The 26,054-nt window shown below is 39.8% G+C and overlaps 1 protein-coding gene across 7 annotated transcripts in view; it reads left to right on the top strand.

Moving 5' to 3' along the window:
- Positions 1-26,054, top strand: part of NSMCE2 (NSE2 (MMS21) homolog, SMC5-SMC6 complex SUMO ligase) — a 213,555-nt gene that overhangs the window by 68,175 nt on the left and 119,326 nt on the right. For all 7 annotated transcript variants that reach the window (XR_014793226.1, XR_014793227.1, XM_084864876.1 and 4 more), the window contains exon 4: positions 9,660-9,813. Coding sequence is in view for 5 of the 7 variants with exons in the window: in XM_084864876.1 (XP_084721002.1) it covers positions 9,660-9,813 (154 nt within the window). In the remaining 2 variants the exon portion in view is untranslated. The remainder of the gene's footprint in view (positions 1-9,659; positions 9,814-26,054) is intronic.

The raw sequence follows: 26,054 nt of genomic DNA, 5'->3' as shown, positions 1-26,054 counted from the left end.
GGGTCCAAAGAGTTCAGTGCAGGTTGTGCAATGGGCAACAGAAACTGGCACGAGATGAAGGGTATAATTCATGCTGGTCATTATTAGTGTGTGTGATTTTTTTTTTTTAAACAGGGCAAAGATAGTATAGTAAAATCTGCAGAAAATGTGATGTGTCTCCCTATGTATTGTACATGCAATTAGGTTTTAGCCACGGAAAACATAATGATTCTTAGCCTGGACATGCCTTTCAATAAAAACGTTACCAAGCCCTTTTGCTGTACAAAGGTGGAGACAGTGTTGGCCTATTAAATTCACCCTGTGCATGACCAGTTGGGTTGGTGTGTGTCAGAAGCCTCGGCCGACTTCCATAAATGTCTCAGTGCTTAGCATATGCCTGGTACCCAACTGGGACTCAGTAAATATTTGTTGAATGAATGGTCTAGGACCAGCTAGGCCATTTCTTCTGGATACCCAGCATGAAAGCTGGCCCCTAGCCTTAGATCAAGCTGACTCTGACTCAGAACTTGAAATACTTGTTGTACTGAGCAGATCACAAAGCAAATTGCTTATCACTCTTATGTACCCACAATAAACTTCTAAAGGCTGTGTGATTTCTAAAGTATAAATCAGTAGGTATGCGTTATTTTGGGAGCCTGACATCTAACAGTGACACTGTTGGAGGGAGTTAATTCATCTGAGTCTCGGTTCAGTTTCAAGAATGACTGATTTTTGTGCTAAATTCTCACATGATTCAAAAGTGTGTGAATGACTCAGCCCGTTAATATCTTTAGCTTCTGTGATCTTACCTCCCAGTGAGATGGTGGCTAAAGGCAATAATGATAATTGGAGGAGACCTTGACTTTGCCCTATGGCAATAAAATGACACACTTTGAGTCTTTGCATATATATATATATATATATATATATATATATATATATATATATATTTAGTCTTATTTAAAAGAAATAAAGTATATCATCATATATTTTATTAAATAAGTATGTTATCATATACTTTATTAAATAAGTCTTATTAAATAAGACTGTATGAAATAAGTATATATATATTATCATATAAATATTTAAAAATGTAGGTTAAAGCATGTTGAAAATAATATGTAGTTTCCGCCTTTTATTCTACCATTTTCTTTTTTCATGTAAAACAACCAGGCTGAATTCTTGATGGTCAGCTAATTGATATTGGAGTCACAGAAGTGTTGGGTTCCATTTAAATGTTCATTTACAAGTGATTTTGAGCTGAAATTGAGCTGTTGGAGAATTCACGGAACTTTTGATTCTGTGTGTGTTTTCCAGTCACTGCTCCATCTTTCCAAAACAGTTCGTTAAAGAAAGACCTGGATATTTCGGAGTCAGCTCTTGCTAAAGTCCCCAGTGACCCAGTCCCTGAGGTCAGTGGACACTTTTTAGTCCTTACTTAGTTTGATTTCTTTGCAGCATTTGACAGGTCCTGATATTTTTCCTAGACTTTTGGACACTTTATTTTGGATGTCTTTTTTCACTCTTGTGCTTTTTCTTTTTAGACTCTTCCAGCTGCTTCATATGTGTGGCATTCTTTGAAGTTCTATTCATGATTCTTTTTTAGTTTTTGTATATTTAGCCCCCTGGTCATCTCATTTATTTCCACGGTTTCCATTAAAATCCAAACTGATTCCCTCCACACGGGTATTTCCATGTCAGTCTGCTGAGCTGCAAACCTGTACATCCTGCCCCTGGAGACACATAAAATGAGAACAACAATAGCAGCTACTCATTGCATATTCTCTGACAGTCAGCCCTGTGCCTTACTGCTTCATTCATCTCTTCCTCTCAGCCACACTGTGAGGTGAATACTGTTATTATTTTCTATTTATAGGTGAGGGAACTGAGATTAAATGCATTTAGTAACTTTTCTAAGGTCATTCAGTGAGTAGCAGAGTCTTAATTTAATCTCAAGTCTGGAGCCCAAGTTTTTGGTCACAAATACTTTGGAATAACATGTCAAAATGGGATTCTTTACTTTCCTTCTCTCCCCCACACCAATCTTTTCCCATTATTCTCTATCTTGCTTGAGAGGACCACATTTCATCCCAAAAGTAGAAAGAAGTCTCAGAATTGCAGACTCCCAAATGCTGTGGTTCTCAAGAGTACTTTTATTTTTATGTCTAAAACATGTTGTTTGCATTAAACGGAGGTTTCACATTCAGGGCCTGTGGGCTGATGTATTGTTTGGACTATATATTGTTTTAAAAACAAAATGTCTCACAACAATCTAGATTTCTAACCTTTTTTTAAAAACAGGGCTTGGTCCTTCACGAGGCAGCAGTCATCCAGAGCTGTGTTGCAGCCTCCTCTCACCTGGGGCTGGTGCCTGCTCCTCAGCACAGTCCTCACCACTTCCTGTTGTCCTACACTTTTGGGGGCGGGTTCTCAGCCCTGGAGGCAATTATGACACCAGGTAGAGACTATTGAGCTTCCCCAACAGGTCACCTTCTTTCTTCTTTAGTTTTTGTCCTAGTACTTGAATGATTTTCTCAGCTGAAATCTGTTACTTGCTTTCTCTTAATGTTTTGGACTTGTTTCCCCATTGGCTCCTTCCTCTCCATCCACAAACATGCTAAGGCTCTGTGCTAAAGTTGGAAGGAAAAGAGTTGAAGCTTCTTAACATTTCTGTATGCCACAGTTAAACACAAACATGATTTAATTGAGTCTTCACAGCATTGAAGTGGGTATCCATAGTGCCTAATTAAGAAAGGAGAGAAATCAAAGACCTAGAACTGTCCTAAGATTCATGCTTAGAGTGGACCTAGACCTAACTGATCCTGAGATCCATGTTCTTTCTCCTCCATCATGTCAATTTCACTTCAAGCTACAGTCACCCTCTATGCAAATAACCAGCCCCTTTAGCTCTTTCTTGCCCATGATCTACTTCCTGTACTCGCTCCTTCCCTTGTCACTGAACTGTATTCATTTGTTCACACAGAACTCCTGAATCTCTTTTGTCATCTCAGTGCAGCATAATTTGGCTTCCTGTAATTCACTTGTTCATCAGCATCATTTGAGTATCTACTCCGGACTGGACACTAGTGGAATAAGCCTTGCCTGAGCGCAGCTTCATAGGCTGTCAGCTGAGACAGATCAGTAGTTTCAGTGCACTGTACTGAGTGCCTAGTATGTAAATCCTGTGGTCTCCTTTAGACCTTAGCTTACTTGAGCTCTCTTGTATCATTTTTCCCAGAGAACAAGCATTATTCTTATGGAAGTTTTCTCTTTTCTTTCTCTGTGACATTCCTCACTCCTGGCTTTCTTCTTTGCTTGTTTTAGAGTTTCTTTCAGATCTCTTCCTTTTTCTTCCCGTTCTCATTTTAAATGTCTTTCCGACTGACTACTAATCACTCCACTTAGATGTTAAACATTCAGGATTGCCCCCTTTGTTCCCAAGAAAATGTTATGTAGCTAGTTGGCTATCCTATATAATAAAAGAGTAGTATGCAAATTGACCATACCTCTGCTACACCCACAAACCACACACATCAGCCAATCAGGAGTGAGTATGCAAATTAACCCAAATAAGATGGCTGCAGTCACGGAGCTGCAGCAGGCAGGAGGCTTGGGTTTCCCTGACAATGGAGGAAGCCAACCTTTCCTGCCACCCTGGCCGGCCCAGGCCTACACTCAAGGCTACAAAGTTTCAATTATAGAAGATAAATAAATCTCAACAAAAATGGCGGTAGCCACCGAGCTGGAGAGAGCAGGAGGCTTGAGTTTCCCCCGGCGATGTAGGAAGCCAAGTTTCCCCCGCCTTGTCCTGCCTTGGCCTCTTCTTAAGGCTACAAAGTTTCAATTATAGAAGATAAATAAATCCCAACAAAAATGGCTGCAGCCACAGAGCAAGCAGGAGGCTTGGCTCTGCTCAAGGCTACAATATTTCAATTATAAAAGATAAATAAATCCCAGATACCAGGGCCTCTGCTTGGGTCACCAGGGGACGTGGCTGGCCTGCAAACTACCACAGGCCCCTTGCCCTGGCTGCCCCACACTCCAAAGGAGCCCCCACCCTGATCTGGGACACCTTTCAGAGCAAACCAGCTGGCCCCCACCTGTGCACTAGACCTCTGTCTTATCTAATCCCATCTAATAAAAGAATATGCAAATTGACCATCACTCCAACATACAAGATGGCTGCCCCCACGTGGTTAGAGATGACAGGCCCATGTGGACACAAGATGGCCAGCAGGGGAGGGCAGTTGGGAAGGACCAGGTCTGCAAGGCAGGGCAGTTGTGGGTGATCAGGCCTGCAAGGGAGGGCAGTTGGGAGGGATCAGGCCAGCAAGACAGGGCAGTTGGGGGCGATCAAGCCTGCAGGGGAGGGCATTTAGGGGTGACCAAGCCGGCAGAGGAGGGAAATTGGGGGCGATCGGGCCTGCAGAGAAGGGCAGTTGGGGGGGGGGACCCAGGCCTGCAAGGGAGAGCAGTTGGGGGGGACCAGGCCTGCAGGGGAGGGCAGTTAGGGTTGACCAGGCCTGCAGGGGAGGGCAGTTAGGGGCACACAGGCTATAAGGTGAGTGGTTAGGGAGTGAACAGGCTGGCAGGCAGAAGTGGTTAGGGGCAATCAGGAAGGCAGGCAGGTGAGAAGGGTGTCCCTCAAGGGGTCCCAGATTGGAGAGGGTGCAGGCCGGGTTGAGGGACATTACCTTCCCCTCCCTCTCGACCCCTGTGCACGAATTTTGTGCACTGAGCCTCTAGTATTAAATATTGACCATCTTAGAGTCATCATCAGTCCTGGTCTTCTCACGAAAAGACTCAGCCATTCTGCTTCACAAATAGCATTTATAATTGGACCAGACCGCCAGCCCCTCTTCCATTAGTTAACATACAGCATTAACTTCATTCTTTCTCTCTGTCTGTGAGGCATCTTATAGTAATAATTTTTTAAAAGTTCTCATGGTATTATTTCTTAACTCCTTCAAATATTTTCTGCTGCTTATCAGGTCAGGGCTCACTTGCATAGCCTGGCTTCCAGAGTTGTTTACCATCTGCTCCCAGTCGAACTTTTCTGGTCTCTCCTCCTGTTTAGCTACACTGCTTAGCACAGAGAGGGCATTCACTGAATACTGGTTGGGTAAGTGGATGGTGCATTAAAACTCGACTTATTCTCTCCCAAGGGCAGTATGAAATTCTCCTTATGTCTGTATGATACCTGCTAAGTTTACTTCTCAGTAGTTTTATCATTTTAAAACTATAGTGGTATAAAGATTAATCATTTGTAAGCTATTTGAAGAATTCTGTTTTAAAAATTCATTAATCCAGTGTATATGCTGAATTGTGTTCCCTGAAAATGCTTATGTTCCCTAATCCCCAGTACCTCAGATAGGGCTTTAAATTATGATTAAGTTTAAATAAAGTCATTGGAATGAGCACTAATCCAATATGACCGGTGACCTTATAAGAAGAGAGAATTTGAACACAGTCACACACAGAAGGAAGACCATGTGATGACACAAGAAGATGGCTGTCTTCAATCCAAAGCAAGAGGCCTCAAAAGACACCATCTCTGCTGTCACCTTGGTCTCAGACATTTAGCCTCCAGATCTGTGAGAAAATCATTTCTTCTGCTAAAGCCACCTAGTCTGTGGCTCGCTGACAGCCTTAGCAAGCTAATGCACCCGGTGCTTTAATTCACTGTCAGGTCCTGTATCTAAGGCTTTGTCCTTAGGGAGGAAATGGCCTGGGCTCTAATAGATCCTCTCTTCCCCTCTCAAAGTTCTTGGAGGTATTTTAAATTTGTCCTAGGAAATGAGGGATATTCTTCCCTTTTCAAACTTTATAACACTTAAAGATCGGCTACCAACCAATGGCTTTTTCATTTCCCTTTTGGGATTATGTATCTGTTTCTCTTCAAGATACAAACAAAGCAAGTAACCATTAAAAATAGAGTTGAGGCCGGGACCGGTTTGGCTCAATGGATAGAGCGTCGGCTTGGAGACTGAAGGGTCCTGGGTTCGATTCCGGTCAAGGGCATGTACCTTGGTTGCGGGCACATCCCCAGTAGGGGGTGTGCAAGAGGCAGCTGATCGATGACTCTCATCGATGTTTCTAACTCTTTATCTCTCTCCCTTCCTCTTTGTATAAAATCAATAAAATATATTTTTTTAAAAAATAGAGTTGATCCCCATGTAGTGCATTGTTTTAAACAGATAATGAATTTGATATTTTGCAGGTTATTGTTTTAAAGCTAGAGTGCAATAAGTTCTCTTTGCAGTCTGTAGCTATGCAACGGTAGCATCAGATTTCCAGAGAAGGTATTTGCTGCTGTGAATTTATGGGCTGTACATCAGTTCTCTTGAGGTTCTGGCTATGGGAAAGCAAAGTTCTCTGAATCACTAAATTTGGTTTATTCAGGTTTTCCTAGTCATGTTTCAGATTGCCATTGCTGTCAACCTCAAAATGCTTTTCCCTCTATGTTCCCTCCCTCTTCTCTCCAGTTCTTTTTTCCTTGTAGTGGAACTAGTAAAATTAAATATGTTGAGTGAGCTAGGGACTGTGTTGGAAAAAAAAATTTGTATTTAGTGACCATCTGCTCAGACCAGATCTTTTCTGATCACCCCAGATTAAATAATAATTTGACTCATTAAAGAGCTGGAGAAGGTTCATCTGTATGCCTGCTTGTAGTATTACCATTAACATCTCAGGTGGATGTGAGTCGGTTATAATTTATAAATCCAGAAGAAGAGACTATGATTCCTTCCTTATTTTCTTTATCTACTTTGAACTCTTCATGCTGCAGTCTTGAACTTGTTTCATCTTGTTCTATCTAGTATAGGAGTAGAGTGTAGTAGTCACTGTGTGTAATAGCTCTTATTCTTGAGACATAAAGCACTAATAAATTGCCTTTCCACCTTCTCATTTCCAAATTGAGCTTTATTGTTTCTTTAGCCTTACAGGACTTAATAAAAAAAACTTTTAAAAATATATTTTTATTTATTTCAAAGAAGAAGGGAGAGGAAGAGGGAGATAGAAATGTCAGCGATGAGAGAATCATTGATCGGCGGCCTCCTGCACACCACGTACTGGGGATTGAGCCCACAACCCAAGCATATGGCCTTGAATGGAATCGAACCTGGAACCCTTCAGTCTGCAGACTGACACTCTATCCACTGAGCCAGACCAGCTAGGGCTTATTTAAATTTTTAAATTACGTATAAGACTTGTCATTAAAGCCTCTCTTTGTTTCCACAGCTCTCTTTGCTGGTAGGTCCAGCATTGGTTGAGTTTCATCAGTGCAATGAGAACACAATTCCTTCACCCTGTACTATAAATATAAATTTAGGCATTTTGATTTTAAACTTAGTTTTCATTTTTGATTTAGCTAATTAAAATGCATAGCAACCCTAACTGGTTTGGCTCATTGGATAGAGCATCGGCCTGCTGACTGAAGGGTCCCAGGTTCGATTCCGGTCAATGGCATGTACCTTGGTTGTGGGCACATCCCCAGTAGGGGGTGTGCAAGAGGCAGCTGATCAATGTTTCTCTCTCATCAATGTTTCTGACTCTCTATTCCTCTTTCTGCCTCTCTGTAAAAAATCAATAAAATATTAAAAAATAAAATAAAATAAAATGCATAGCAATTAAGCAAGATTATATCAATACCAAGAATTTTTTTTGTATCTATCTTATAGTCTTAGCATTGCTTCTAACTGACTGGATGATAGTAGAGAAATCATTTAACTTCTTTCTATATCACTTTATTTACTTATGAAATTGAAGAAGGTAGATATCCAGGTTAGATGATCTCCAAGTTATCTTCCAGCTCAGAAAGTATGTTCTATACTCTACTAATAATTATTAACAGTTGATAAAATGTGGGTTTTAATGGGTAAATCTATTTGGAGTGAATCAGATGTTTGCTAGGCCCTGGCAACCCAGTGATAAATGAGACATCTTTCAAAGAGTTTACATGTTATTAGGGAAGAGAAACATGTAAAAATAAGCGCAATTGAATATTACAGGGGCTGTGGAAGAACGCTGTCCAGAGCATATCAGGGCACGTGGGAGAATTTGGTGAATTTTACTTGGTGGCAGGAGCATCAGGAAACAGCCAGTGATTCAAGGGGCCCATTGTGAAGGGCTGAAGAAGAGCCACCGAGAGAAGTGGGTGCCAGCAGCAATGGGGATGGGTCAAGTGTGAGGGTGAGGAAGCAGAGACAATGGGAACAAATGATTTTTTTTCAAGGAGCTGAACCTGGAGAGAAAATAGCAAGGGAGTGGACAGGGACTAGAGAGATTGTTTGCTTTAAAGATGGGTGTAAAGAACCAATGTAAAGGCTTTGGGCACTTACAGAGGAAAGTTTCTTCTGAAGGAGATAAAGAAGATGGAATTCAGAATGGATTTGAGAACAAGGTTGAGGATAGAGGGACACAGATGAATAGATGTGTGATAAAGCAAAACATTAATTGTGGCATCCAGAAAGTAGATGAATGGTTAAATACAATTCTTTCAAGTTTTCACATGTTTGAAATTTTTATAATAAATATTGGGAGGAAAACCAAGAACATAGATTGAGAATTTAGCTTTGATCAGAAAGGAGACATTTATTCCTTGTTGTGGCAGCAGATGGTGAAGTTCAAGGTTAAAGTCTTAACTTCTTTTGTGAGGTTGGAGCCACTCTGACCTGCTGATGCAGAGGCCAGAGAGGAGGAGTGATGAGAACGGAAAGGGGAGTAGTTGCAGGGGATGCAGGGGAGGGCGCCGAGCAGACCTGGGTTAAAGGAAGACGTGGTGGCAGGCCCTGGTGCAGCGGAGCTCACAGCGTTGGGCTGTGTGCCAATTTTCTTCAGTAGTTGTCGGGAGACGGCAAGTTAGGGCACAATGGAGTATTGCTCAGCCATAAGAAAAGATGAAATACTGCCATTTGCGACAACATGGATGGATCTTGAGGGTATCATGCTAAGTAAAATAAGTCAGAAAAGGACAAGAACCACATGACTTCACTTATGTCAAATATAAAACAAAGCAACAACCTTAGCTGGTGTGGCTCATTGGATAGTGTTATCCTGGGGCCTGAAGTTTACCAGTTTCAGTTGTGGTTAAGGGCACGTACCTCGGGTGCAGGCTTCATCCCCAGCCCTAGTTTGGGCTCCTGTGGGAGGCAACCAATCAGTGTCTCTCTCTCTCACATCAATGTTTCTCTCTCTCCCCCTTCCTTTCATTCTCTCTAAAAGCAATGGAAAAATATCCTTTTGTGAAGATTAACAAAATACAAAAACAAAACAGAAAGCAACAAGTGAACAAACAAAACAACCACATTGATACAGGTAACAGTAAAGTGCTTATCCAGGGGAGAAGTTGAAAGGGCAAAGTGGGTGATGGAAGGAGACTATGGGTGATATATTACAGAATTATACACTCGAAACATACATGATCTTTTTAACTAATTAACATTAACGTCACCCCAATAAATTTAGCAAAAATAAAGAAGAAGAAAGCGGTGAGTAGGTGGGATGAATGATTCCCTCCCGTTTTCCCCAGCAATCTGCCTTGGAACAGATTGGTTCTCTAGTGAGGGGATTCTGTTTTCTTCCTCATTATATTTTCATTTGAATGAGATGAAGTAAAAATAATGTTACAAAACTGTGATGTTGATAACATTTAACTAAGATAGTTTTATTGTCTTTGTCAGGTAAAAGAAGAGCGTCCAGAAAACATACCAGATCTAAAGTTATTGGTGGAGAAGAAATTTTTGGCTTTACAGAATAAGAATTCTGATGCAGACTTTCAAAACAATGAAAAATATGTGCAGTTTAAACAACAGCTGAGAGAACTGAAGAAGCAATGTAAGTCAGCATGCTCTGCTTTGCTTGGCTTTTTGAAATTAGGGAACTGAATTGATGGACAGTCCCGGAAAGCTGATTTTATGAAGTTTGCTTATCTGCTTGGCTTGATCCTCTTCCTAAATGGCTTTTTATTGTTGCAATTCTATGTTTTGTCTAACTTTTGGTTCAAATCAGCCTGTCTGTTTCTGAAAGCCAACAGTTTCCACAAAGTGCTAAGAAAATTCCCCACCAGCTACAGAAACTTACACTGTGTTGTCCCCATGCTGGGGAGGGGAATAGGGGGGAAATAATACTGAAAATTATTTTATTAAAATAACAAGGTGTTTTACAAATTTTAAACTGCTGTGCCAAGCTTTAAAATAAGTATACTTGATTCTAGTTTTGTTGCTTTGGAATAGTAGAAACAATATTTATTCAGACTGTTATTTTTTCTTCTCATATATGGACCAAAATTCTCTTGATCCCTTCTATTATATCTTTGTGATAGTATAAATCCCATATGATTTTAAAATTTATTACCTTCTAATCAACTTTATTATACTCAGGTTTTTTAATTAACATAATTTTGATTTTAAAATGAGAATGGGGAAAATGATTTATCATATAGGAAAAGTTTTGTAGACAGTATTTGCCAGAAGCAATATATCTTTTCTACTCAGTGAAGTATACATATCTATGTTTTCTTTTTTCCTCATGAAATTCACATACCGACTTTATGTAATTTGACTGTTTTTACCTTAGTATCAGTTATCTTTTATTATTTTTGGCATGAGGCACTTTTATTGCTTAAAGAATTGAAGAGTGGAGCAAGTCACTTTTTTAAAAAACTTATGTTTCACACGCCTTCATTTGCATGCACTTAGAACAAGAGGAATGCTGTATGATATGACATACCAATTTATGACTTTATTTGTACTAAGTATAGGGATTTGTATTTTGAAATAGGCTTTCTTTTAAATATAAGCAATTTCTTTAAGTTGATGCTGAGATCTCAAAACTAACTGAGGAAGCTGGTTTACTTTTGTCTATTTTACAGATTAAGTTTCACAATTTTGAATGTTTTGCAATCATAGTGAGACTTTTGCTTTTACTGTAGATTTATACAGTAAGCATTTCCCCACATTTTAAGGCTATTTTCTGTTCTTCATTGCGCATCACAGCTACCAAAATCTTTCTAATATAATTTGCACTGTTGCCCAGATTAGTAGTAATCCCCTAAACAGGTAATAATTTGCTAGTGGCTTTCTGATCTTAAAGATGCTAGTGAATTTCAGTTTTGGTGTTATTCAAAATAGCCAAACATGTTTTATTTTACTAGTTGAAGCCAAAATCACAAATTATTACAGATTTAGTATTTGATTATAATTCCTGGTGTGTTGTTGTTTTGTTTTTTTGTTTTGTTTTGTTTTTTTGTGTTTTTTTTTTTTTTTTGTATTTTATAATGCAGGTTGAAGAGAAATATCCTAAAATATAAGGTTTTTTTTTTTCCGGTATTTACAAAGTTATTATTCCATAAGAGATTTTTAGAGTCATATACTTGTGGGAAAACACTTTCTAGCTATTGTATAATTCAACAAAATGATTAATGTTGGAAATCATAGTTTTGTTTAAATCTCTGTAAAATTAGGGTTGGGGGTTGAGGGGCAGACAGGATTCCCCAGGCCAGCAGTACACACCATTTGGATAGACAGCTCAACCTTATGACAAATTAATTTATATAGAAAGAAATGCTTCCTTATATTATATAAGGTTCCTTCTATGGTAACACTGGAAATAAAACTACTTTCCCTCTTATTTCTCCTAAAATATTCTTCTAAAAAATTTAAATCTCAAATAACAGAACAAACCAAATGTTAATCTTCTCGTAAAGATGTTGCAAATATAATCGACAGTGCATTATCATTGGCACTGCCACAAACTGGCATCAGGTCTGATGAATTTTCTTTCTTTAGATTTCAAGCTGCCCTGAGGGCTCCCACAGTTGTTGTGGGGCCAAGTCAAAGGGTCTCTGACTTATATAAAGGAGCCGTGAAATCTGTTTGTTTTGAGCTATGTTCTCATGGAGGCAAGGAATCACAGTACTTTTTGTTAAGATTTAAAAATATAAGCCAAGGAGGAATCGCTGCATCACGTTGCCTGTTTGGCGAAGTAAAGGCTGAAGTGTGTTTGTGGGCTGCACGTTTCGGAAGGGTCCTTTCATGAAGGTGCCACCTTGTCTTCACTGACTTTATTATCTAAGAATGTAAACTGCATGGGATTAATTTTTACCAAATCAGAATCTAATCAAAGAAATGCCAGGCAGCTCTAAGGTGGGGAGAAGTCAGGATGGAGACTGAAATCAGGTGGTCTGTCTGGTGGGTGGAAGTGCCTCGGGAATGAGTCAACCAGCTGTAGTCAGCAGTTAGTTCTCAAACTGTCTGCTCTCAAGATCCCTTTACATTCTTAAAATTATTGAGGGTCCCAGAGAGCTTTGGTTCACATGGGTTATAGCTACTGATATTTCTCATGTTAGAAATCAAAACTGAGGGATTTAAAATATAATAATCCATTTAAAAATCAGTAATAAACCCATTACATGTTAATATAAACAGCATTATGAGTGTCTGAAATATAATAATGCACATAATAATACCATAAAGAATAAGTGAGAAGAGTGATGTTTTACATTTTGGCAAATCTCTTCAATTTCTGGCTTAAAGAAGGCAGCTGGACCCTCGGACTTGCTTCTGTGTTCACTCTCTTGTCATTGATGACAAGAAGAAAATCCGGCCTCACAGTCACACACAGGGAGTTGGGCTTGTTGGCTGGATCTTGTAGACCACCAGAAATTCTCACTTTGAACATCTCAGAGCCAGGCCAAGGGCCGAATCCAGCCTGCCTCCTGCTTTTCTGTGGCCTGCAAGCTAAGAATGGCTTTCTAATTTTTATTGGGGCTGGGGAATGAGGGACGGGGGTGAGGGTTGGAGCAAGAGAAGAATCCTTTTTTTGTGATATGGGAAAATGGTATGGACATTCAGACCTTAGTGTCCGCAAGTGAAGTTTTGTTGGAATATGGATACATTTATCCACAGATTGTCTGTGGGTGCCTTACACTGCAATGCTGAGCTGTGTGGTGTGTCAGAGACCATCTGACCCACAAAGCTCATATTTATTACATGACCCCTTTCAGAAACGTTTACTAACCCCTGGTCTAAGCCATAATCAGTAACAACGGCAACTTTTTGTTTCAGGTCTGAGTTTTTTAATCTTGAGTTGTTTCCATAAATACCATACATTTGTCTCAGTCACTCAGAACACTTGAGTTGATGTTCTGAGATAAATAAAAGGCAGAGTCCTGGTGCTGGGAGAATACAATATATACACATGTGAAATAATGTGAGAACCATTAATGGCAATTATCAAATTAAAAGCAAGGAAAGGATGTCAAAAACCAATGTAATACAATGTGGGACCTAAATGAAGAGCATCAGGGTAGGAATGCAGGTTTTATCTGGGTGGCTTATCTTGCCAGTCAGTTGATACGGGCTGCCTGGAGCTGTATTTTCAAGAAGATTCTGAGGCTGGGTTCAGACCCAGCAGGAAAGAGTGTGTGAAGGATTATGATGAGAAGGAGGCAGTACAGATACCCAGTACTTACCATCCCTGGAATGCAAATGTAACAGATATACTCTACTCCTTTGAAGATATGATTATTTTAAAGGTAACATCCTTCAGTAGCACACAGTATTTTTTTTATTAATAGTAGTTACTTATGTCTTAAGGGTATTGCCACGCATTAGATCCAACCTCTTTGGACAAATCATTTTATCCCTGGGTACCAAGTGTTGTATATATTAGAGAGATTATGTCTGCCTATACTTCTCAGGATTATTACTGAGATCTAATGAAATAGTGGATCTTGACAGCCTCTAAAGGGCTTACTTTAGATTTAAGTTATTGAGAAAGAGTTAGAACAGTGTAGTGGGAAGAATATGAGCTTAGCAGCCGGAAGACCTTGGTTTGAGTCACTTAATATGTAGCCTCGTCTTCCTACTGATGTCACCCATTTTTCTGAGTTTTAATTCTGTGAGTCATACCGAGCAAGATTGGCTGGAGATAATTCGTATACTTCTAGACAAGATGACTATGAAGGTGGTGGTGATGATAACTGAGTTAAGGAACAATTTCGCAGAAAAGAATTCCATTTTCCTAAATGATAATCATGTTCTTACTAACCCAAGTTGTGAAATAAACAGTATGATTTGGTTTAAGGCTTTAAGATGTAGCCAGACTTTTTTGGGTGAGACTATTTTAATTTATCTAAACAATATGTTCAGGTAATGTTCTCTCTTCCTTGCCTTTTTTCACTTACACTGTCTCCACTATGGCAGCCTATGATTTCCTGCAATTTTAACATCAGGAGAATTTAATTAGAATGTGCCTACACCTCTGTATAGATTTCTCAAGTCATTAAGCAATCTTTCTGGCGTCCTTTATTCATTTCCCTGTTATATGATTAGCAGGCATAATAAGTTGTAGTGCAGTCAGCAAGGCAGAAGTTAAGGGCATCAGACAAGAATTGGTACTTAGAAATCTTCAAAATATAAGGGCTTCACTTTGTGGTCAAAAATAGAATTGACTGAATCTGAGATCTTTTTTCTTTTTAAAAAAATACATTTTATTGATTTTGTACAGAGAGGAAGGGAGAGAGATACAGAGTTAGAAACATCGATGAGAGAGAGACATTGATCAGCTGCCTCTTGCACACCCCCTACTGGGGATATGCCCACAACCATGTACATGCCCTTGACTGGAATCGAACCCGGGAACTTTCAGTCCCCAAGCTGAAGCTCTGTCTATTGAGCCAAACTGGTTTCAGCTGAATCTGAGATCTTTAGTATTAAAATAACCTTATATAAAATGTTATGTTGCTACTTTTAAAGGTTAAGAGTAAAGAATAATGTCTTTTTTATGCAAATTTACTAATTTGAATTTAACCATATACATGTTTAGGTCATATGTGAGAAATGCAGAAAATAAGATATGGAGATATTTGATTCCATGAGTGAATATTAGAAATCAATTTCAGTGACAATAACATTTGTAGTGTATATATTCTAGTGTGTGTGTGTGTGTGTGTGTGTGTGTGTATGTGTGTGTGTGTGTCTGTGTGTGTGTATATAAATTTATACTCTATAATCTTTTAATTATATGGACTCACGTATAAACAATGTACCTTCCCCTTTAAGCATGCTCAATCTAGATCTCAAAACTGATAAGAGGGTGTGGCCATTCACTTTCCTCAAGGATCCCATTAATAGGGAGTTCCTTGGGAAGGTGAAATGCCTTCACTTTGCTGTTCCTAATGCGGTGCTTTCCCTTTCCTTCAGCATCCATTCAGAACCACAGGTAGTTCCTAGAAGGCTGGGGCTTTTGTGTTTTGCTTACTGCTGTGTTCCTTGAACTTCAGCATGACATCTAGACATGAAGCAATCATTAGCATCTATAGCCCAGGTCCTGATGGTCACAAGAATTTTCAGAAGACTAGAGACTAGAGATCTCATGCCCTGCCTAAAGGAGACACTGTGCCAGTCTGTTGTTGCTGTGAGTGAGTGTGGACCTGGCATGGCCAGATCTTCGGGTTCTTTTGGAAAACCCAGAAGTCTAGCTGATTGGCTAGCAGGTTTTCAAAACACTGTGCAAACAAAACAGTCAGTTTGTGACCTTTGATTTAACTGTCTCATAATTTAGTGCCTTGTTGTGCACTTAACGAGGGACATTAGCATTAATTTGGCCAATTAACAGTAGATTATAATTTCTTCAGAGAAAGGGATGGTTTTGCTTTCAAGATACTTCAAAGTAAGGCCATAATGTGCATTCTGTGTCACTGGGAATGTAGAGTGGGCCTCATGGGTTCTGTGGAAAAGTAGATGGAGGTTTTGTGGTGAGGAGCCATGTGTGGGAGCCCCTCATCCAGATGCTGATGGACACTGGGGGAGATTATAGAGAAGATTCGCACCTTTGAAGATTGGGAAGGTGTGCGTGAGTTTTTAGACCTGGAAGAAAAGAGATGAAGACACAAAGGTAGTGCCAAAAGGGAAAACATTTGGCTGTGCCTAGAAATATGTTGAGTGTATTTAAACTGGGCAAAGTGCTGTCCAACCTGACTTAATCCTGATATAACCTCCCACTGTAAATATCTTTTTGTCTATCCAAACACTGTATTGCTGTTTGGCAATTAACCAAAACCCAAGATCCTTTAAGGCAGGAATATAGTTCTTACTCACCTCTATATTCCTTTTGTTCCTCACATAACCAGAGTTCAGATAGTATTTACAGAACAGAATTATTAACTAGAATGATAGGGTTAGAACCTAGTTAAGGCAATCTGGTGCTAAAACTCCTTTTCTCTTTAGTAATTTATCATCAGTAAAGAAGAGAATAATAATAATAAGAAAATTAGCATTTATAGGATTGGGATCTGAAAACAATCCTTTAAATTTCTCAAAAAAATCAACAATGATTTTGTGTACACGGTCTTTTACAGTGATGTGTTGGTGTAAATGTATGGTGCATATAGCAATAGACAGTTGTTTTTTTTAATGACAGTAGCATTATGCTCAGGAATTGAGGATGGCTTACTTCAAATGTGACTGCTTTGGAGAATATTTAACAAAATTTATGAAAAATTAACTTTTCTGGCTCTTCTATAGATAGCTTTATCACCTCTGTGGCCCTCCATTGGTCTTCATTTTATTCCTTGATATTGATGAAGCCATCACCATTTACTTGCTCAGTGACCATAATTATTGGGAAATGCTAAAAACCATACATTTCACAACAGAAATTGACCTTTCAGGTTGGATTGCATCCCTGGCCTGAGGACTTATGCTCATTGAGTGAAATTATATCCTATGCAAATTTTTTATTCCTTGTATATTTGCTTCTATCTCTCTTCCTCTTCACCAAGTCAACCTCTGATGCTTTTCTGTGTCTCTTTCCTCCTTTCTGCTTTCTTGGTGTTTCTTACCCCATAGAGTTTCTTTTCCCCAAATGTCTTTGTTTTACATCAGTGAAGCTAAATGGTACCCTTCTCACCTTAATGATGAAGCTGCTTCAGAGAAGTAATGTGATATTTCCAAGGTTATGAAATATCCAAGGTTATAACCATGGAACCAGCAGACAGGAAGTACCAGAGATAGAGGCAGGCATCAGGGAGGATTGTGACTATCCTCCTCCTGTTTTATTTAATTTCCAGAAATGTTTATATTTTAAAGCAGATTGGGTCCCAAATAAATAATTGAATAAGTGAAGAAAAATAGATTAATGCAAAATAGATTGACTCTGTCATATTGGAATTTTAGTCAAGGCCTTAAACTATCAGAGAGCTCCTTCGTGGTAGAAATTAGCTTTTCTATATGCCCTTTATAATGAGCAATAAGATGTCAATCTACTCAGCCATCACCTTAGATTTGCCCTAGACCTTTTGGAAATTAGTAATAATAAAAGTGATAGCCAGGCTTTGTGTGGTGCCTAGTCCACATGGTACTTAATGAGTGCTTGTTGAATTGATGTGTAACTATAGGCAGCATTGATTTGAGTGTCTATCTGTGCACAGCCTCTGGAGCTTACATTCTTTATATACATTATTGTCGATTTCTCACAAGCCCATTTTAAAGATTAGAAAATATACAAAGAGAAGTAATATAACTTCCCTGAGACCACAAGTGCTGAAACTCAAAGCTCATGTTGTTACCCCTATATACCATATTTCCCTGAAAATAAGACATCCTCCGAAAATAAGACCTACTTACAGGTTTCCTTCTGAGTGAAATATAAGGCATCCCCCCCGAAAATAAGCCCCCCAACTAGGCTAAACATGAGAGATTTGGTCCACTGATTCTGAAAGAAATAGAGTCACAAGAAATTCACCAGGAAATTCAGGAATTGGATTGTTATGATGATGTTCCAGAAGATGATGACATGATTGTCATTGAATAAATGAGTAAATTCTTGATACTGTAGGATTCACAGTTTGTCTGGTTTGTGTTGACAACTACCGTACTACTGTACTGTTTAGAGGTAATAAATTTCCTTTATTTTCATTTAACAATAAATGTGTACCGTTTTCTTCTTCATGGAAAAATAAGACATCCCCTGAAAATAAGACCTTGCGCATCTTTGGGAGCAAAAATTAATATAAGACACTGTCTTATTTTCGGGGAAACAGGGTATTATAACAGCTCTTGAAAACACTCCCATGTGGTCCTCTTTTCTCTCAATTCAGGTGTTTCATCTCTTGAAAAAATGATTTGTCATAGGGCTCTTGAGTAGAGAACAATTTGTTTGGGCCTCCATGGATCCGCGTTGATGTACTCCATTGACAATGAGAGACTTTCTTGCTGGGTCACTTCCATTCAGAGGTCAGGGGTAGGAATCAAATCAGACATTATGTAATAGTTTATTACTGTGTGCCCCATCTAGCCTTTAAAGTGAGGTGAGGATGTATGATAATCAGCTGGAGGACTTGTTAAAATGTAGTTGTTTTATAGGTAAAGTCTCATTTTATAGGTAAAGACTTGAGACTCGTAAAAGGTAAGTGGTTTGTTTGCTCAAGGTCACAGAGTAAGTTGAGAGAGACTTAAAACTGGGCCCTCCTTTTCCAGATCCCATGGTTTTGGCATCACCAAAAAAATCAATAAGTAGTACCTACGAATGCTACTTCCAGTGTGAATAGTTGCTATGTTATGGGAGAGAGGGGTGGGATATTTATTGCACTACAAGCTTAGAACAAATTCCATGAAATTTATTTCAAATGTAACAACAATAGCCCCATACACTTGCCCCATCTCTCTTAATCTTTGTGACATCATTGTGCAGGAGAGGAATGCATGAAAAGCGCAGGTTCTGTTTTTAGCAGACTGGGTCCTGGAGGTGACATATTTGCCCTGTGTCTCATAGTCAGGAGATCAGAAGGATAACAAATACGTTCCCAAGGAAAGGGGAAGCTTTAGAATGAGAGATGGCTATAATTAAAGTTATTAAGAAAGAAAGGTTCAGTTATCAAGGGAGAAATGAGTCAGCAGCAAGTTTAAACACAAACTGTGAGCTGTGGATGTCTTGTGGTGGCTTATTTTGAGAAAGTGTGATGCCATCGGTCCTCAGAAAGCAACCTGCACTTGGAACAGGGAGGCTGAATCATAAGTGTCCTGGGATGATTTACATCATACTTCAGAAAATAAGTATCTTGTCAAATTATTCGTTTCTGATCTTGGAAGGATTTACGTTTCATAATTGTTAGATGTATATAATGGGTGTCCCTTTGTAGTTGATACCTCCCCCCATTTCCAGCCTCTGGCAATCAGTGTTTTGTTTTTGTCTCCATCATTGTAACTTTTCCAAAATGTGACATACATGGAATCATACAGTAGACAGACTTTGAAGTGGCTTCTTTCACTGAGCAGAATGCATTTGAGATTCATCTATAGTGTTGCTATTATCATCAGCTTGTTGCATTGTGTTCCTGTGGATGTACCAGAGCTGATTTATCTAGTCAGTAGTTGAAGGACATTTCAGTTGTTTCCAGCTTGGGGCATGATGAATAGAGCTATTATAAAACAGTAATGGTTTTTACATGAATACTAGAGGCCCGGTGCATGAAAATTCATGCACTGGAGGGGATGGTCCCTCAGCCCAGCCTGTCCCCTCTCACAGTCCAGGAGCCCTCAGGGTTGGGAGGCAACTTGGCAGTCAGGAAGGCGACACCCCATCACACCTCTGCTGCTACCACTGCCGGCAGCACAAGCCTCGGCTGGCCCTGGTTACCTGAGCCTCGAGTGGCCCTGGGAGCTTGGGCAGCCGCCATCTGAGGCTTGCCTGCTCCTTGGGCTGAGGGGCTGAGGGGGCTGGGAGACTCCGGAGGCAGGTGGCAAAGTGGCCACATGCCTGCTGCCCCAGCGGGGCTGAGATAACTGGGTACCGTCATCTTGTGGCTGTGGGTGCTGCCATCTTTGCGGGTAGGACAGTCAATTAGCATATTTCCTCCTTATTGACTGTGGGCGCCACTATCTTTGAGGGCGGGACAGTCAATTAGCATATTCCCTCCTTATTGGCTGTGGTCTCCACCATCTATTCAACAGCATGAGGTTCAATTACCGTATTCCTTCTTTATTAGATAGGCTAAGTTTTAATTTCTCTTGGATAAATATCCAGTTATGGATGGGATTGCCGGCTTCTTGGTGAGTATATGTTTAACTATTTGTTTTCCAGTGTGGTGTACCATTCTGCATTCTCTCACCAGCACTTGGGTATTTTAGGTTCGTTTTTTTTATTTTAGTTTTCTGATAAGTATGCAATGGTATCTCATTATGGATTTCATTTACATTTTCTCTACAACAACTGAAGCATGAAGTCTCTATTTTATATTTAAAATTTTCATGTAATGTTCATGTTTTCCTATTTGTGCATCTTCGACACATATAACTTAATTAATTCAAGAAACACGTAAGAGGGTCTGCAACAGTGGCTCTCAGTGTGGTTCCCTCCAGCAGCAAGAATGCCACCTGGAAAATAAAGCTATTTTGTTTTACATGCAGGTTTTCTGGGGCCACCCCAGACCTTCTGAGTCTAAAACCATGGGGATCGGGCTGAATTTTAACAAGTCCTTCAGCTGATCACCATACATCAGAGTTTGAGAGCCATCGGTTTACAGTTGTGGGGCTCACCTATCACTTGATACCTAGTGAACTGACTTATCACTGATATCACTGTGAATCTTAAAAATAAAAATGAGAGTTGCATCCTCACCTCCAGAGATTCAGATTTTGTTGGTATCTGGTGGGGCTCTAGGCATTTTAAGTTCCTCGTGTCATGTTTATATACAGTCAGGGTTGAAAATAACTAACCTATTAAGGATTATTTAGCTAGGTATTCTAGAGGCTACAAAGTCTGACTTCTCATTCCAGGTCTCATGCGGTTTATTCTCTCATTAGAGACCAGTTGCACAAGGATTCGTGCAACAGGCCTTCCTTCACCTGGCTGCTGGCACTGGTTTTCTTCCGGCACTCAGGACCCAGGCCTTCGCTCTGGCCAGAGCCTTCAGTCTTTGTTCCAGCTGGAATGCCCCTTGCCATCTCCCTCATAGCATGTGTTCTGCCCTGCCTGGCCACTCCATGCCTGCATGCATGCTACTCAGAGGCCCAGAGCAGCTGGGGCTGCTACCAATTTTATTAGGTTAATTTGCATACTCACTTCTGATTGGTTGGTGGGCGTCACAAAGTGACAGTCAATTTGCCTATTTCTATTTATTAGTGTAGATAAGGAACATTCATTCATACATAACATAGAGAGGCACTCATAAGTCACTTGGCGCCGGGACCGGTTTGGCTCAATGGATAGAGCGTCGGCTTGGGGACTGAAGGGTCCCGGGTTCGATTCCGGTCAAGGGCATGTACCTTGGTTGCAGGCATATCCCCAGTAGGGGGTGTGCAAGAGGCAGCTGATCGATGACTCTCTCTCTTATCAATGTTTCTAACTCTCTATCTCTCTCCCTTCCTCTCTGTATAAAATCAATAAAAAATATATTTTAAAAATAAATAAATAAATAAATAAGTCACTTGGCAATTACCTAAAGAATTAACTTGTACTTGGTGTCCTGGGTTTCAGTACAGGGTGGAGCAAAAGTAGGTTTACAGTTGTGAGGACACAGAACACAAAGTTTATTCTTATATTATTACTTATTAATTAATGTATTATTTTCCATGTGAACAACTATATAGCTACTTTTGTCCCACCCTGTATAAATTAACTCTAACCTCTTTTTTTATACTTCATGTTGTACTTAGCATTCATTCACTCATTCATTCAACAAGAGTTTATTGAGTATGCTGAGAATACTGGTGTGAACAGAACAACAAGTGCCTATTCATATGCATAATTGATAGCCTTAATAATGATCATAGATAGTTGTGTGTTTCTTTTACTCAAGTACTGTCCTTCAGAGTTATTCACCTTGTATTTTTAAAAATTTATATTAGTCATGAAATCATATTTTGTAAACTCATTTATTTAATCAGCTCAGCTTTGTTGGTAACAGTGTTAAGGATGAGACTATCCAGGCCTGGGAAGATCCTAGAATTTGGAATCAGAAAATAGAAATTCTGATTCTGGCTCGAATAGTTTGTGTGTTTGTATTTTTTAAAAATCAAATCAGTGGAATTTTACTTTTCTGTAAAGTATGTGTAAAATTAATAATAATTAATAATACCTAATCCATGGAGTTGTATAAGGATTAAATCAGATTTTTAAAAATGAAAAGTGAAAGTATGATATAAACTTAGGATACTCCCCAAATGTTAGTTACTTACTCTCTCTTTGCTTGCTTAAAGGCATTTCCTTTCATTGTTTTTACTTCAGGGAATATACATGCTATGAGTTATTAACAGTTGGCATTAATTCTTAAAGGAAACCAGCTCAGAGTGTTTTAGCTATTTTGTTTTAAAACATTAAGACATTTTAGCGAAGGGTAAAATATTGCTAGACTTTCAAGTGGGTAAGAAATGTTCTGTCGTGGATAAGAGTGTGAACAAATGTTGATAAGGTAACAAATCAGTTTTCAGTACAGTATTGATTTTGGCAACCTTTTCCTGATAGGGAAGTAGAAAGAACAGTACTGTTCACATCATGGACCAGCCTGTGTTTGGTGAAATGTATTTCTTATGAGCAAATAGAATAGCCGATGTAATGGAGCTGCAGCTATCACTGAGTGCTCTATGGGCCTCTAATATGCTGGGGAGTTTCTAATGGATATGCCCTGGATTTAATTGGAGAGCACCTGCTCTGCTGTTGGAGCCCAGTTATTTAAGTTAGCTTTTTTGCTAATCAGCTGATGACATATTTAAAAAATATTTTGTAGTGAACAGGCACCTCCTATATGCAGAGCACTGTGCTAGGCACAAGGAACATAGGCAATTAGTTAATGTCTTGGGTGTGACACTGGTCACTTGATATCGCAAGCTCTTAGAACTTGACGTACAAAATTTGGGGAAGAAATGAGAGTAGGGGGATGGTGGTGAAAGGTGTTGAGTAGCGTTTTCTAAAATAAATGGTCAGCTTATTAAAAAGAATAAAATAATGCAGTTTTCGGAGTTGGATAAATTAATCCATTATCGTTATTATGGGATTTCTTCGTCTTTATTAGGTATTTGCATTTGATTAGAATGTCAGTTCAGTGAGAGCAGGTACTTGTCTGCTTTGATTGTTACCCTCCGAGATGCCTAGAACAGCACCTGGCGTGGATCCGGGGCTTCCTGTATGTTTGGGGAAAGAACTGGAGACTACCAAGGGGGACAAATATTCCATGGCAGGTCCTTGGACTCCCCCTGGGAATGAGAAGATGGGGTGAGGCACTGTGTCCCTTTCTCCAAGGTCGCCTGGGCAGGCTTGGGCGTCAGTTCTCTGAATACAAGTGCAGTTGCCAGTTGGCTGGAGGTATTCTCAGACCTTGCCCAGTTTGACCATTGAGTGCTTACTGGTGGAAAGTACTTCCTTTCTGTTTCCCTGGCCTAGGGGGACACTTTTTTACTGTATTTCAGTTAGATAAAGCAAGAAATTTACAAGTCAGACTCCAGAACTTTTAATTCTTGCTCCCAGCCATCAGCCTTAACAAACTCCATCTCTCCTGTTAGGTGTAGCTTTGGTCCCCGCCCAAAGAATTAGGTTGACAATGCTTCTTACACCTGATAAGGTAAGAGTCAAGATAATATAGTTGTAGCTTACTTAGGTATATTTTCCTTCTCCACCAGAGCTTTATTTTTACATTTATCAAAAGCAAAAGAATTATTCCTCCAAAGAGACAAGAATTTTCAGCCAGTTAACAAAACGTGCTGTCTAGTCCCATTCCTGAAAACCTCTACCAGTCCCTCCCCCATTTCCTTCTGCTGCTGCTGCTCTATTTGTGATTTTACCCTCAGCCTCCTACCTGCTTCCTGCTCTAGACTGGCCTCCCACCGGTTTCTGCCAGAGTGATTGATCATCCCATAGTGCAGGTCTGGGCATGTTTGTCCCTCATGTGGCCCTTCCGAGGCCCTTCCAGCCCTCCTGGCATAGAGGCCATCTGGCACCGGCTTCTTTTCCTCCTCCTCTCCCCTCTCCTCTCCAGTCCTTTGATCCAGACACTTGCAGTTCCCTGGAAGTATTGTGTTCTCTTTCACTTCCAGGCTGTCTCTCTTGCTGACCTACCTCTTCCTGGAATATTCCTCTTACCTCTCCCTCTCTTCACTTGGCTAGGCAAGCTCATCCTTCTGTCTTAACACCAATATCCCTGGCTTCCCAGAGTCTTCCCCAAGGTAGAGCAAGTGCACATCCTCAGTGTGGGGCCTTGTCAGTAGTCTGAATTTGGAGAGGCATATCTCATAGCATGTGAGATGGTTCGGCAGCAAAAAAGGAATTTGAGGCCACATTTGACATAGCTTTGAAATAGGATAGTTATTTTGTTTAAATAATATGCAAAATAGAAACCAGTAATATTGACATATCCAATTTATAATCTGTCATTTGAACATGTATTAATAAATAAAACGTTCTGTGTCCACTGCTTTTGGTGACAGAACATGCCAGCACAGACATCCTCTCTGAAACATATTAACTTTCTCATCTGACTCATTGGACTTGAATACAGGTTTCCCCATGACCCCACCTCTAAACATAGAAAGTATATTATTATGTTTTCAGAACTCCAAGCTCTGAGAAGCGGTGAGCTATTCTTTGTGTCTGCTGTAATGGCCACTGGCCTGCAGCTGCGTTTTGGTAATTGCATGGGCTGGAGACTGGAGGTCATCATTCGGGGAGGAGAGGAAGAGGCCCTGAAGGAGGAGATTGGAAGAAGCATGTTACAATTATAGGTTATAAATACCAGCCTTGTAGTTAGCAAATATGCCGCTCTAACTGAAAACCAAGCTTCAGCTTTGATAATATAATGATAATTAAAGATATCTGTAATCAATAAAATATTGCAGGTACAGAAGGTATGCCGTGACTTAACTTTGTGAAAATTGTTTACCAAAAAAAAAAAAAAAGAAAGAAAGAAAGAAAGAAATGTTTAGGAATTTCTTTATAACATAATGTTAAATTTTAATGCAGGGAAATTTTACATATGTATTCTGATCCCCATTATTGAGCAAGAAAATACTGTAAGCCATGAACAGAAGTAGGAAAAGACACAGGACATGAAAGACCAGCAAGTAATCCAGTTAGATCATAAGTACATGGCAGATAAGAGTACAAGGGTAAGTTGGGAGTGATTTGTGGAGTTATTTGTTGCCTTGAATAGGACAGTTTAGTAAGTCATGGGGACTTAATAAAGTTTTTCATTAGGTGAGCCATTTGATTAGATTTGAACTTTAAAAAGATAAATTCATTTGTGGTATATATGATAAATTGGGATGGAAACAGGTCTTGGTAAAGTGGTTCAATCAGGTACTGATGATATATCCTGAATTGCGATGGGGGAATTGGAAAACAGGGAATGCATACAAGAGGTGTGGTGGAGGTTAAATCTGTAGGATTTGTCAATTCATTTAAAACAATAGGAGAGCCCAGCTGGGATGGCTCCCTGGTTGAGCACTGACCTATGAACCAGGAGATCAGAGTTCAATTCCAGGTCAGGGCACATGTAGAGGTTGCGAGCTCGATCCTCCATGTGGGCGTGCAGGAGGCAGCCAATCATTGATTCACTCTCATCATTGATGTTTCTATCTCTTTCTCCATCTCCCTTCCTCTCTGAAATAAAATAAATATATATATATATATATATATATATATATATATATATATATATATAAAATAAACAAACAATAGGAGAATAAGGAGTTGAAGATGGTGCTGGGGTTTCTAGTTTGAATAAATTGGGAAAAGGTGATACCCCTAAAAGTACTAAGCTATCTCATGGAAGAGCTGGTCTTTAGGTGGGGAGGAGGATTTAATGTCAAGTACGTTGAATTTAAGGGACTGGGTTTGCATAGATCTTCAATAAAGGGCTGGAGATGAGGAATTGCATGGGCTGGAGACTGGAGGTCATCGGATGGTAATTGCATGGGCCACGCATGGCTAAGGAGAGGGAGAGAGGCTCTTCACTTGCTCCCAGGCGATGGTCCGAGCTATGGTTGGAGATGGCCGTGCAAGCGGAAGGAAGGCTCAGGAGATTGGAAGGACAAGGGCTTTGGGGCTAGCAACATTCAAAGAAGAGCTTGTTTTAGTATCATTTT

The sequence above is a fragment of the Pipistrellus hanaki genome, assembly GCF_964339955.1.
Source record: "Pipistrellus hanaki genome assembly, chromosome: 17".
Classification (NCBI taxonomy): domain Eukaryota; kingdom Metazoa; phylum Chordata; class Mammalia; order Chiroptera; family Vespertilionidae; genus Pipistrellus; species Pipistrellus hanaki.
The sequence above is the reverse complement of the archived record's forward strand: the minus strand, read 5'-3'. Positions and strand labels throughout refer to the sequence as shown.